Source organism: Fopius arisanus, unplaced genomic scaffold (genome assembly GCF_000806365.1).
Source record: "Fopius arisanus strain USDA-PBARC FA_bdor unplaced genomic scaffold, ASM80636v1 scaffold00010, whole genome shotgun sequence".
Classification (NCBI taxonomy): domain Eukaryota; kingdom Metazoa; phylum Arthropoda; class Insecta; order Hymenoptera; family Braconidae; genus Fopius; species Fopius arisanus.
In genome coordinates, this window is record NW_011887749.1 from 361,002 (window position 1) to 376,271 (window position 15,270).

Consider the following 15,270-nt stretch of genomic DNA (forward strand, 5'->3'; position numbering starts at 1 on the left):
CATCAATACGCCAATTAGCAATTAATTTTAAAGATGATCAAAGAATATTCCTCATTGAAACAATTGTTCCTGAATCCACTAATACTTGTTCAAATGATTTATTCTGCGTCTAAAATAATAATATAATAATGACATAATAATATCATCTCTTCAATATTATGTTAGGCATAATGCAATTTACTTACTAGGCATGAAAAAGTTTTTTCTCCAGTGTGAACAAAAGTGTTGCAGACATTTATGTTGATATACGGAGGCACCCGGGAGTTTTTAAATTTCCTCTCGACCCAGAGAGGATTGACTAAGGTAGAGGCTCAATCCTGAGGGTTGGAGTGACCCCAGCGGCATAGTAGTACTGCACCCCAAGGGAGGGAGGGCGCCACACGCAGTGGGGGTGTCTACCCGTCAGCAGACTCGGTAACTGCCTCAGTAGCAGTCCCGGTGTCAGGGGGATCAGTCAACTGGGTGAATTTTATTTTATGTGTTACGAAATTGGTATTCACTGAAATTGAAGAATTTAAAATTTTCAAAAAAGTATCAGGGGAGCATGAAAATCGAGGAGGTATTCACTGAAATTGAAAAATTCGAAATTTTCAAAAAAGTATCAGGGGAGCATGAAAATGGAGGAGGTATTCACTGAAATTTGAAAATTCGAAATTTTCCGAAAAGTATTAGGGGAGCATGAAAATCGAGGAGGTATTCACTGAAATTGAAAAATTTAAAATTTTCAAAAAAGTATCAGGTGAGCATGAAAATGGAGAAGGTATTCACTGAAATTGAAAAATTAAAAATTTCCGAAAAAGTATTAGGGGAGCATGAAAATTGAGGAGGTATTCACTGAAATTTGAAAATTCGAAATTTTCAAAAAAGTAACAGGGGAGCATGAAAATCGAGGAGGTATTCACTGAAATTGAAAAATTTTAAATTTTCATAAAATAAAATTCATTCAATCGAGTGCTCCCTCTGACAGCGGGACTGCTACTGAGGCATTTACCGAGTCGGCTGACGGGTAGACACCCCACCATTGTGTGCGACCCCCTCTTTCTCTTGGGGTGACGTACTACATGGTGGTGGGGTCACTCGAACCCCCCACTGAGCGGCTCAGTTCTGCGCGAGCACCCTACCCCAAGAGAAAGAGGGGGTCGCACCCAATGGTGGGGGTCTACCCGTCAGCGGACTCGGTAACTGCCTCAGTAGCACTCTCGCTGTCAGAGGGACTAGTCGACAGAATGAATATTAATTTCTGCGTTACGAAATTGGTATTCACTTGAATTTTTTGCGTCCATTTTCGAATTTTAGTAAATCCCTCCCCATTTTTATGCTCCCCTAATACTTTTTTGAAAATTTTTAATTTTTCAATTTCAGTGAATACCTTCTCCATTTTCATGCTCACCTGATACTTTTTTGAAAATTTTAAATTTTTCAATTTCAATGAATACCTCCTCGATTTTCATGCTCCCCTGATACTTTTTGGAAAATTTCTAAATTTCAAATTTCAGTGAATACCTCCTCGATTTTCATGCTCCCCTGATACTTTTTTGAAAATTTTAAATTCTTCAATTTCAGTGAATACCAATTTCGTTTTTTCGTAACGCAGAAAATAACACTCACCCTATCGATTGGTCCAGTTACCGAGTCGGCTGACGGGCAGACACCCCCATTGCGTGTGGCGCCCTCCCTCTCTTGGGATAGAGTACTATAATGTCGCTGGGGTCACTCAAACCCCCAGGACTGAGTCTCTACTTTAGTCAATCCTCTTTGGGAAACAGTTTGGAGTGTGACAGGTCAATATTTAATAGTGGTCTAGAAGTGTGTGTGCCACGACAGCGCGTTCAACAAAATATCCCCTCTCCGCAATGGTTCATCATTACCCAGTGAAAAGGAGTACGTAATCCTATTTAACAGCCAAACGCTCCTCATAACGCCCCCAAGTGCTCAAAACCAACAATTATTGTTCAGTGACTTAATCAGCTGCTTAATCATCGATAAACGTGTGAGACTGCTACTTCACTTCGAACAAAGAAGTTGGTGTGGAAATGCTGTAAATTCGACAACTACGGGATTTTATTGTTTCCTTGTTCGTGGCCTGTTCTTGGCTGTTTTCTTCTCTTCTGTGGTGCGAGGTACTCCTGGCAGACCAAAAACAGAGTATGAGATAAAATGGATTTTAAGAGTGCGGTGTACATCGCTGCCAGGGACGGAAAACTCAAGCGTCTCAAGGTAATGAAATTTGTTTTTTTTCTTATTTTTTCGTGAAGGATTTTTGAAGAAGGGAAGGTCGTGGACCTCTTGTTGCCAGGTAGGTCCAGACTTCTCGGGGATTGTTTGGAGAGGACCTTTGTTTGTCAGTTTTACAATGGTTGAAGGACTCCACTAAAATTCACCGTCTCGAATGCACTGGGAGAAAAAATATTTTTGCTGAATATCCGCTTGAATTGAGAAAATAAGAAAACGACGTTTTTGCATTCTACTGAATATTCATTCGGAAAATTTCCTTTACTCAATTATTCAGTAGTAAAAAGTCATGTTTTGTAGTCGAGTCATTTCCTGATTGTCTTCAGATTGTAATTCTGATAGTTATAATTGATAATTCGAGAATTATTATTTTGAACTTTTTTTTTAATTGAGTACTGTTATAATTGGTTATTTTTCGTGGATTTCGTTTTTCATTTAGAGAATAATTTCGGTTAATTGCTCAATGTTGATAATTACTGAGAGGACATTCAAGGTTGTAAGTAGCATGATCATTTTTCAAAACAATATAATTGTAATGATTGAAACTTAATGGGGAATGACTCGAGGGAGAAATATGTTATTAAAAACTTGAGTACTTCTTTTCAGCAAATAATTGGCAAAAATAATTTTTTTTTCTCAGTGCGTCTCGAGGTCAATTGTGAACGGTAAAAACAATTGACGTGAAAAAAGTGAATTTTAATGGTGAATCGAAAATCATGTAGTGGCAACACCTTGATATTTAATTAGTCTTCTACAATTAGTAGAAGTCCGTCCTCTGATGATTATTTTTAATAATTCTTATCGTCTCTGCTTGAATTGTTTTAAACTGTTATTGTTTTAATTGTTTATCAACTTGTTCTCGGAGTCAAGTCGACTCTGCTCTTGATTCTTCTCGCTAACAATATTATTTATTTCGAAAAATAGAAACTTTCTCAAAAATTTAATTGATACCGGAAATAATCAAGGCACAAACAATTGAGATTCATATCCTCATGATTTTATCAGAACATGATGAATGAATTAAGCAATTTGTTGTTGATTCACAGATGATTGTTTATGTAATTTAAAAGCATCAATCCTCTTAATCAACTTAGAATTGCTCATCAAATTATACAATTGTACCATGTGTGTACTCAGTTAATCTCTCCGAAACTCTAACTAAATCCTGACTAAACTCTAACTGAAAACGAATCCGAGTTCAAATGGTTTAAAGAACGAAATAAGACACAAAACTTCTGAGATTTCAATTGAACTTAGGCCCCATAAGCGTTAGGATCTGAAAAATAAAAGAAGATGTGGAAAATTTTCAGGAAATTGGGAATAACAGCAATATGTACATCACGATTATCTATAACAAGTATCTATTTGTTTACGTAGAAACAATTCGCTTCTGAAGATCAGAGTTTCCAATATGGAAAAAGTATATTATTATTTTAATTAATCATTAAAAATTCTGAACTGAGTCAGATTCATTTTGAGTCGTTTTCCAATTCGAGATCATTCGTTGCATTTCATTCTCGAGCTGTTAATGACTGAATAATTAATTTTGTAGGGGTTTTTTAGATAGAAGAGTGGGGATATTAAATATTTTTTGAGGGGATTTATCGATTTGCTGTAATCTGGTGGCAGTGGGAAGCCGGAGATTGTCTTGAACGTGAGAAAATGTGAATTCCGTTCTGTCAGAGTCGAGACGTTGACAACTAGAAATTTTCTTTCATCGAAGATTTTTTTACTATAGAAATCAAAATTCATCCAGTCAAGTCAACCATTTTTCAAATTCCACTCAGATTCGATGGACCCGAATAAATTCTTTTTACTTTTCTCTTTTAATATCAAGAATTTCCAAAATCTTCAATTCAATTCTCCGTATTCGATCGCATGTTGAAGCTCCAAAATCAATGTTTAAAGTACGGGAAAGGAATTTGCAAATGCATTCCGCAAATTTCGCATAGTATCTCTAAATATATATATATAGATATTTTTAAAAAAAATCCAAATTCACTCTAGCGATCTCGAGAATCGTCCGAAAATACGAAAAACGTCTTTTTCCCCAATCAAATAAAATCGGGAAATGAAAAAAAAAAATAAAATTTTGAATTGTTCTGTAGAGCTTGATAAAAACATCTTTCTCCCCGTGTGGGTATTTTCGTAAAAGAGATGAAATAGCGAGGAAATTGCCCGTTATTAAAGATGACTCACAAGTTTCTATTCGTCAGAGTTCCATGTGTTCTTTATTGGTTTTTAAAAAATCGCATTGACGAGAGTTCAATGGTACATCGCCTCACCGTAATTAGAGTGACGAGTACTCGATGGGTTTTGACGCTGTTTTATAACGAAAAAATGCAGTTTGGCAACGGCAAATTAAGTGGAATGGAGAAATAGGGACGAAGATGTTGAGGGTTTATAATTAGAATTTTGAATATATGAAACGGGTTATGTGGACGTCTGGCTGGTAGCATGCAGCTTATCAAAATGCCACAAGTGCGCAGAAATAATTTTTATTGAATTAATAAACATAACGCAATTTCGATTGAGAGTTTTTCCATTCAAAAAATAATTGTGGAAATTTTTTCAACTTCAATAAGTTTTTTTTTGTTTTGAAGGCCTCGGGTATTTTCGCCTTGTGCAATTAACCTAGATGATTGATACACACATTGGTGGATGGCCATTGCTTTTCGATTTTTCAAGGACGCGAGGTTTTGTTATTAGTGGAGTCTTGCTGGCCTCCAAAATTCGCATTTAACGGAGATCTGGCAGTTTATTTTTTATTTACCTACGAGTTTTCTATGAAAATCGTAGCAGGAATAGGTAGAATTGAATAAATTAATTATTTATTGATTTATTTATTTCTTCGTCACTGAAAACATTCATTCTTCCTCATTTTCTTCATGCATTCATTGCCTTCGTTTATTTAATTAATCAAAATAATGAACTAAATCTGTATTTCCCAGAGATTGGGCAGTTTGTAGTAATTTATCCACTAGTTTTTTTTATGAGAATTGCAGTAGGAATATGGAAAATCAAACCAATTCATCATTAATGTATTTATCAATTTTTTTTGTTACTAAAAACACGGGTTTTGGTCATTCCTTTCTTTATAAATTTATTACGCTTTTTTATTGGTTCGAATAATGAACAAATAAGGAATACAGAACAAAACATCAAGCCTTCATGTTGAGTCTATTTGCCTCAACTTTTTTGCATTCACTCTCTTTTGTTATACATTATTCATATTTAAAAAATGCGAAGATTTAAAAAATATTTCGAAATATTATTGTGAGTCAAATTCTGTAACAGATTTTGCATAGAATTATCAATTCTATCGATCAAGCGTGATCAATTCGGGAAATGGGATTTTAGGGAAGTAATTGTATCCACGAAAAATTATTCTTCACCCATGACTATTTATAGGTAATAATTTGTTACATAGGTTGATTGCTTAATAGACTCGTTCCGGTGATTAAGTATTGTAACGAATTCAGAGCACTGGCGACACCTTTTAACATAAACATTCATGAATAATTAAACAAAGGGTTCCCCTGGTGATGACACCGATTCGTTAATTGGGATTTAAACGGGACTCATTAACATTTCTGAATGCGGAAGAACGTGCGTCAGGGTGAAGTGAACTATTGCTTCATACCAAATTGTTACAAATCGGTTAATTAATGACATCTTTCTCAGGATTGAGATTATCATGCTTTGTCTTGAATTCACTCAATATTGAAAATCTCAGGGAAATTCCATTCAACTCTCGATCGTTCGTAAATTGTAGAGTGAAATTTCGTGATTCTAGGAGTTATTCCTCCAAACAAGGTCGACATTTTCCGGATGATTTTGTTTAAAATATTTTTTCCTGGATGCATAACTCCGGACACCACTATAACAATTTGAAAAATGACATAAAATTTAACAAAATCGTAGCGTTCGTTCGAAAGTTATTGCAAATTAACTGATTGTTTTGTTTTCGGAGGATCCACGTAATCGGGAAAGCTTCAGAATTATTTAAATATTCGAGCAATTAACTGGAGGAATCCCGGAAGATATGGACCACAGAATAAATAGACCCAGGTTAACTTTCCTATGGTCTATTAAGTTGGGTGGGTTTTAACACGTCTTGGATGTCTGGGCTATTTTTTCCTGGTCTATTTCTTCTGCCTCCCTAACTGAAGAACCTTACAGAAATTGAATTGCACTTGGTCGTTAAAAATTCTATGGTTTTTTCTTGCAATGTTGATTGTGATTATCTAATTGTCGAAGTGCACCCAAACGTAATTTCTCCGCAAACAGTGTAATTGTTAATTCTGTAACGAAGTAATAAACTAGGATAAGTGCATTTTTTTCGATGGCAATTTTTAGCCGATATCTCAACATTGAAGGGAAATAACGATTTTTCCATAAATACCTTTTTTGTAGCTCTCATTTTTTTCTATAAAAAATGTTCGCTGGAAAAATTCGCTATGTTCCTTCAATGCCGAGATATTATTATAAAAATACACCTTTCCCAGTTTACCACTTCATTACGGAATTACGTGGATAATTTTGATGTTGTAAGCAAACATCTTTGAAAAATAGCTAGGCTAAGGGACTATTTTTTTTCAATCGATCACTGAAATGTCCAATAACACGCCTGAGTGAGAATTGATTACACCCGATTCTTTCTACGCCTCACCCGTAATTACAAACTCCCTTATGAATTCAACAATACAATAATGAGCTTTTGTCACGCACAGTTTGACGCCAATAATGCAGCCGAGCATTTATTTTTATCATGATTTTGTTGAAATCGGTAGAACGCAGTTTATTTGCAATTCATTTGCAGTTTTTCCCGATTCTCTCAATTTGTTAAAACTGGAAAACAAGGCTGAATTCATTCTATCCAATTATGGTTATTGTATCTGAGTCTTGTTTGAAGATGATTAAGCGATAAAATTATCGAGTGGCAGAACAGGATGTGGAGAATAATTTAATTCCAGAGATTTCATCTGAAATTAAACTGTTGAAATTTTTTCCCTCATATTTCCACTGCATTTTTTTCGTTGTTTAGAAATTTTTATTAGTTTATTGCGCGTGAATTTCAAGGATTTTTTTAATTGGATATTCAAAATCAAAAACAGGAGGAGTGAATTTTGTTGAATATTTCCCTTCGTGTACTGCCCCCGAATATTTTTGTTTTTAAGTAAATATTCAATTGAAAATTCAAATGAGTTTGTCACTGATATTTCAGTAAATTTCCAATAATCCAATTTCCAATAGCACAATATCATATCATGTGGCTTGAAGTTTCTTCTCGCACGTCGATACTTTTGTTGACATATAATTATATATCCCGGAGGCCATAGTTATGCAATGGAGTTATGGTTATTTCTTAACAGTCTCTCTTCAATGTACGCAATCTCTCTGATTCTGAGGATGGTTCAAGGCCCCTTACATGTGCACATAACTCTCCCTATCTTATTGAGAGACTCCAGGTGAAAATTTATTGAAACTCGTTACAACAAATACAAGGTTATTATAAATTAAAAGTAGATACACCAAAAATTTTCAAGGGTGCATTCACAAAAAATTACATTTCTACCAAACATATGAAACAATTATTTATATTAGAAAGCCCCTATTTCTGCAATTAAACTATTTCTGAAAAATCCTATAATTCGTTTCGGATTCATTCGGTAATTAGGTATTTCGGGTTTTCTTAATGAATAATTAACGAAAAGGGATTAAATAATTCATTAATTGATTAAGAATTATGTGGGCGATATATATATAATTAATCTCGAATTATATAAACAATTAACATCAATCAAGATGAGAACTTTTCAAAGAAAATAGACATCTGATGTATTTCATTTTTCGGTTGGGATGGAATTCAAAATAATTGAAAATCTTTCAGATTCATATCGTCATAATGAGAAAAATCGAATCGTAAGGAAAGTGGGGCAACGAGATGACTCAATTTAACTTGAAGAACTTTTGTTTGATGAGTTTCTGATGAATATCTTCGCATCTAGAGGAGATTATGAAATTTCTTTCAAGTCTCTTCCAGAAAAAAAAATTCAAGTTACATGGAGATGCCTGCAAAGTTTAATTAATGCTCTTCATTCCGGGATATTTTACGAAGAGAATAATCTCTTTCTTAAAAACCCAAATGTTGCACAAAGTATCAACATTTTTCTTATGAATATATATTTTTTTTAACAATCATAATATATATATACGTATGTATATATAAATTTTGCAAACATCTCTTTAATTTACTTTTTTGGAAATTGAATTTTATTGCATTCATGAAGAATACATAGAATTTTTTGTTATAGCTTTTATTTATCGAATAAATTTTCTTTTCTTTAAGAAAGTTTTTCTTTAAGAAATTCTCATTTTTTTTCTTTCTTCTCTAATTGATTTTAAATTAAAATGCAAGTACTAAGAAATTCTGAATATTCAATTAAAGCTAAAATGAATTAATTGATCAATTAGGCAAATTCAATGAGTAAATTCTCAATCAACTGTCTGTCACTTTTGCGTTATTGGTAATTTCAAGTGTAATTATTCAACCGTGAGTTAATGAATTCATCGATGTTGGAATTCACATAAAAATAAAATGGGTAATTATTTTTCTGGCAAAGTGTGCGCAGATCTGGGGGATTCGTGTGTCAAATTGACTGATCCACTCATGTTCAGCCGGGATGTAATATTTTTACCTCAGGAACTTGAAAATTACTGCAGCTTCGAATTCTTTCTCGCTCAAGAGCCCAGAAAAACTGGGTTATAGGCATCACGTGGCTGGCCCGTTCCCATTACCCGAAATAAAGTTCACGTTCTTGGGATTGACTTTGACAGTTGGATGCAGATTGATGCTCTTGAGATTGACTTTTCGTTTATTTGTCAAGGGAAGGACACCCCCTGGAAAAAATCGATAACTTTATTCTCCAGGGGATGTTTTCGTGAGGCTTTACAATTTATCTGCATCCCTTAAAAGAAAAATATTAGAAGATTAAAAATAATAATGAAAACTTTATAAGAGCTAGAAAGCTTTATAAGAGGTAGAAAAATTTATAACAAATTAATGGGAAATAGATAATTGTCAAAATTTATACGTTTCAGTTTTCGGCGGAATTTGGGGCGATGGGGATTTTAAATCGCTTTAATATCACAGAGATAATTCCTTTAATCATTTATTTTTCATTTGACATTTCAAGTGTAATTGTCTAACAATTTAGCGTTTACTTTAAGGGTTCGCGAAAATATTGGGGAAAAATCGATGTTGATAATCGATGACAAAGAAAAAAATATGAATCATTTTGATGATCGTATCTAATCTAAATGGCTCAAAGCCATTGAGGTAAAAATATTACATCCCGGCTGAACATGAGTGGATCAGTCAATTTGACACACGAATCCCCCAGATCTCCGCACACTTTGCCAGAAAAATAATTACCCATTTTATTTTTATGTGAATTCCAACATCGATGAATCCATTAACTCACGGTTGAATAATTACACTTGAAATTACCAATAACGCAAAAGTGACAGACAGTTGATCGAGAATTTACTCATTGAATTTGCCTAATTGATCAATTAATTCATTTTAGCTTCTAAATGGCTCAAAGCCATTTAGATTAGATTCAATCAGGCGATTGACGAATTGCGAAAAGTATTCATCACGTGAACAGTAATGTTTTACCACGAGGTGAGAATCCTTTGACTCCAGAAATCATTTCTCTGGTATTGAAATATAGAATAATTCCTCGCGATTTAAAAAATTGAGACTCTGTGAATGATGAATCAGAGCCTGTGGTATTGACTGCATACACACGTGCTTCAGTTAAAAAACTCCAGATATTTCTGGAGAATCATCGTCGCTCTGAAACGCAAAGTGTTTCAAGGAAAAAACAACCCCCATCTTCCTTCTCGATACTTGCCCTGTCGTTTTGAAAATATTACCTGACTCCATAAAAAAATGATGTCACACAATATCGTACTGCGTCACCCGGAGAAACTGCCATTTAATGGAATCCTGTCATGAATTGATCTGACAGATCTCAGAATTTCTCAGCTCAGAAAATTATTCTTGTACCATCGATCGTTTTTTCCCCATCCCACACCTGTTAAAGCATTACAAAGACATATTGATTGATAACTCCACCGGAGTTTCCAATTCGCCTGATAAAGAATATTAATTTCCAATTTTGCATACAAGGAAAACATCCGCTTGGAAAAACAAAGGTACTCTCCTTGGACATGTGAAAAATCGATGAACAATGAATTGTTCTAGTCAGCTCGTGTCATGAGAATATCTTTATCTGAATGACGCCGGTATTTTTTAATAAACTACCAGACATTGTGTACGTCATCAAAACAACGATGTTGTAAAATGTGATGAGAGATAATGAGTGACAGTTTTGAATAAAAAATACTAGGCGACGATGCGATTCATGAATTATTATTTTGGAAATCGTCCAATCGCTCGGCGAGCTTTTGTCTCAAGGTCCTTCAACTTGAAAATTATTAATTATTCATTATAAATCATTGATTATTCATTATTGATCATTGAGAATTAATCATTTTCAAATTCAACCATTAGTCGCGCTTTTCTCTCGAGATACTTTGTTTAACTTATTCTTTTAAATATTCAGGAATAATTATGAATTATTTATTAGCGTTTTTTGAAGCAGAAGTGACGAGATGAGAAAGATGAGAGTATAATTACTCATAAATTACGGTGGAACCTGGTAATTTAGGCGATGGAAACATTATAAATTACACGGAATGAATTATTCAGTAAAAATAATGAAACTCAAGCTTTCCTCTTTAATTAGAGAGTCGACTTGGAAAATTTGAGTGGCTATATCGTAATTTTTCATTGACAATTACCGGAAAAATTATGAAGCGCTCTGTAAACATTAACTGTTTTGCAATATTTTAGTTCGCACTGGTATTCTGATTAATCTTTAACAATTGATATAATATTTCAGTGACAACTTGAATTCGAAATTTCATCGATAATTGAAGGAAATAATTACCTGAATTTTTTATAAACAAAAAATATAATAAAGCGCAAATCTTTCTGTATTTTCGTAAATTTCATAAAATGAGAAAAAATCTAAATCATAAATTTTCGCTCTGATCGAATGAATTCGTTTCCAAAAAATTCCACTGGTATTTTTCAAAATTACCGACAAATCCTTCGATACGAAAAACTTCTAACTTATCAACCCACTGTCGATGATAAAGATTCCCTGAAATTTAAAAAATGTACCGACAAAGTTCCCGAGCATTTTCAATTCTGCAAAGTGTCCGCGAATATAAATTAACAGTACTTCATGCGCGTTCTCATCAATTGCTTCATGTTTATCGCAATTTCATTGAGTCATTGAGTCATTTTCATTTTCCATTTCATTATATTGCCGATCAATTTCCATAAATGCATCACTTCACCTAACATGCTAACTGGAATATTTAATCCTCTTTCCGCGAATAGTCGAGAGTCATTAAATCTAGAAGAGCAATGTAACAAGTAAATTTTACACCTCATTGAATATTTCATTACTTTATTGAAAACAAGGGTTACCTATCAAAATACTACCTCAAAAAATTGCAACTGACGAAATTACTGCTTCAAAATGCAGCTAAAAATATTTCAACAAAACTCATTATCTCGATATTACAATAATCAGAAAAAAACAGTAAAATCTCATATTTGGTATATAATTGTCAATTTCCCTCGAACTTTTACTCGCTACATCTGCCCCTCATTATACCAATAATTTTTAAATATCGCAAATAACAAAAAACTCGGCTCTGAGTATTTAAAATAATTCGAGTCGAAGCAATAAAAATTATTGAAAAATAACAAAAATTGAAAATAATCTCGTGACTGCCTTTAATTAAATTTCCAAAAATGCAATTAGTTTATCGGCTCCTCCGTGAAATTTCTGAATGCTTCGCCACCGAGTTAGTCATGTAAATTTTATTAAAATAATAATTCTACAGGTGAAACGGGACATGTTTCCCTCGTGACTAAGCTTTAGACTCTTACTCATTTATTAATCATTAAACGAACGTATCACGCTTTCACGAGGCTTTGGAGACATTGTCCGATGCCCATGGATAGAAAAAAACTCGCCCCAATTATCTTTTGAGATATTAATTACACCGACAATCCACGATTTTATCGGATTGAAGGGGGAAATAAAGTATACAAACTTATGCAGGAGGAAATCGAATGTACGTTGAAATAATTCATTATCATGCTCATACCTCATTCAGTTTAATTATAATCGGACGTTTATCCTGATTTCACAAATGGTTTTATTTCGTCATGAAGGAAAAGTTTTGATAATTAATCATGTGATATGAAGTTTGTTTATTCGTGGGTGAATTTATACTATATTTTATAAGAGATGATATTGAATTTAGTGGATAATTAAATTGAGATATTGTTTGATATTGAGTGGGACATCTTTCTTTTTCGGAATGAGGTAATTTTTTTAAAACAACAAGCCATGTTTAGTTTATAAATGATGATGATTTTCCAGAAATATCTGGAGGTTTTTCATTGGAGCACTTGTGTATTCAGTCAATACCGAAGTCTCTGATTCATCGCTCAGTGAGTCTGAGTTTTTAGAATCTCCAGGAATTTTTCCATCTTTTAATACCTGAGACATGATTTCTGGAGTCAATGTATTCTCACCTCGTGGTAAAACATTGCTGTTGACGTGGTGAATACTTTACGCAATTCGTCAATCGTCTGATTCATTCGACAAATTTCTTGTTCGACGCTATTTATCCTTTTGATGATGTATTTCAATAAATATTTTGAGGAGGTACGATCATCAAAATGATTCATATTTTTTTTCTTTGTCAGCAATCGTCAATATCGGTATTTCCCAATATTTTCGTCTACCTCCAGAGGAAAGGCTAATTACACTCAGACAATTACACTTGAAATTTTTAATTGACGAATCAGTTAATTTCTCGAATAATTACCTGATTCGGGATTTATAATATCGAAAATTCAGGCAATAACTTCTGAAAATTGGGAATTAATTAATTAAACATCGGTAGATATTTAATATTCAATTTTTGCAGTGAATTTAAAATTGAAGCTTCCATTAAAAAATCATTGATCGCTCAATGCGAAAAAATCTAATTCTCTTGAATTTTCACGAATGAAAAATTATCGAGCATTTTCACTTGCAATTGACCTCAACCTATCACACCATTGAGAATTTAATTGCGATTGAAATTAATTGACTGAAATATTCCGTAATTAAGAGTAAAAAAAAACTCCAAAATCATTTGAACCCGCGAAAAAAAATGGAGAAGTCACCATCGCAATAGAATGTAAACCAAACCAGTGACGAGTCACGCACACAATTAAACCGATTATATAAATCCTCTACTATATAGCATATACCTACGTACATAAGCTAGACTGATCAGGAAGACAATTAGAAAGCTGTGCGAATTTGTTCACTCGCGAGTGTAAATTTCCTATTTTTTCTTTTATTTTTTCATTGAAAGAAATTTTTCTGATAGTCCCGTCCTAGACCTTCCGACGCCAAAAAAATCAGCCGCAAATCGAAGACTCGGATTAATTAATAACTAATGAAAAGTTGATTCTATAGGAGAGCGGAAAATTGATAGTGACTGTATGTTTGGGAATGTAATCGAATCGAATCGAATCGAGAAAGTTTTCACCAATTTATTTCCACCTTCTGCTATTTTTTAACAATTTTCATCATCTCATGCCTGCAGTCAATAATCACTAGATTCCTTCCTCTATTCATTATTATTGATTATTAATTAATTAATATAATATATACAATATATTCATTGAAATATTCCACTACATGCATAAGATCTTCCACAACTTTTTTTGTCTACTTATCATTTGATTGTTATTTTACAGTCAAATATTTCCTAGATCTATGAAATTTCACTAAATATTTTCGTCTAATGAGCGTAATATAATTTCTTTTTTAAAGAAAAAAAAACTTTTCGCGAATTAAAAAAGAATTGGAGTCGACTCGACTTCTTTTCACAATAAATAAATAATAAATAAGTCAATAGTTACTAATAATAACTAGTTGATAAAGTGATAATAATAAGTTTAAATAAATGATCTGGGAGTTATTAACAAACGAAAGTGTGCCACTGAACTGCTTTTATTTTATTTTATTTAAAAAATGGAATTGAATAAGTGATTGGCCTGTCTGAATAGGAGTCTATCAGAGATGCGAGAACTTCTGGAATTTTGTTAAGTGAAAATTTTGGGGAAAATGGACTCTATTCCCTTTACCATTTCGCTACTGATTTTTTTCTTTGCGTTGAAATATCAGGGGAATATGCGTCGAACGACTTTCACACAAGTCTGTCTTCTCTTTCATTCTCGCTCGAACCGAGAATGCGATGTGATCGTTTGGATCAGATCAACTGTTAACTCCAGACTGTTTTGTCCCTTTCATCGACCTGGCATTTTTCATTTTGCTGCTTCGAGTTTTCTCTGTCGTTTCAAGGATTTTCTACGCTTTCATGGAGCTTTCGGGTTTTCCCAGACAATTCAATGGGGTGAGTCCATTTTCCCCATTTTTATGCATCTCAATGCCCATTTTTTATTATGTTCACATAACAATGAGTATATTATCGTATAAAATTGAATGATAATTGGAAGTGCTGAAAAATTATATAACTTATTTTAGGGAAAGCTATTTGATGATTTCATGGAAATCTGAGAAATATTTGTGCAATTTTTGTTTTACTATTATTTATTATTTCAGGTAATATTATTACTTTCGTTGGGACTCTATTTTTTCTTGATTGAGAATTCATGTGATTTGGATTTTGGTGGAGATAAAATGGAGCCTCCAAATCTGGAATTCCAGGGAAAATTTGAAATTTAAAATTTTGGGGAATAGATTGAATTTCAAATTTCATGGAATTTCCGGATTTTCGCGGCGAATTCCGTAGGATGACTTCATTTTGAACATTTTTTTTGTTCTGACTACTTTTTTGGCATTGGCAAATACTGGAATT

The 15,270-nt window shown here is 33.3% G+C and overlaps 1 protein-coding gene across 1 annotated transcript in view; it reads left to right on the forward strand.

Moving 5' to 3' along the window:
- Positions 1–1,533: 1,533 nt before the first annotated feature.
- The window catches only part of LOC105274224 (protein fem-1 homolog CG6966), a 28,247-nt gene continuing 14,510 nt past the window's right edge, over positions 1,534–15,270 (forward strand). Inside the window, exon 1 of the mRNA XM_011317148.1 lies at positions 1,534–2,217. Within this exon, the coding sequence (XP_011315450.1) occupies positions 2,158–2,217 (60 nt within the window). The 5' untranslated portion in view covers positions 1,534–2,157. The remainder of the gene's footprint in view (positions 2,218–15,270) is intronic.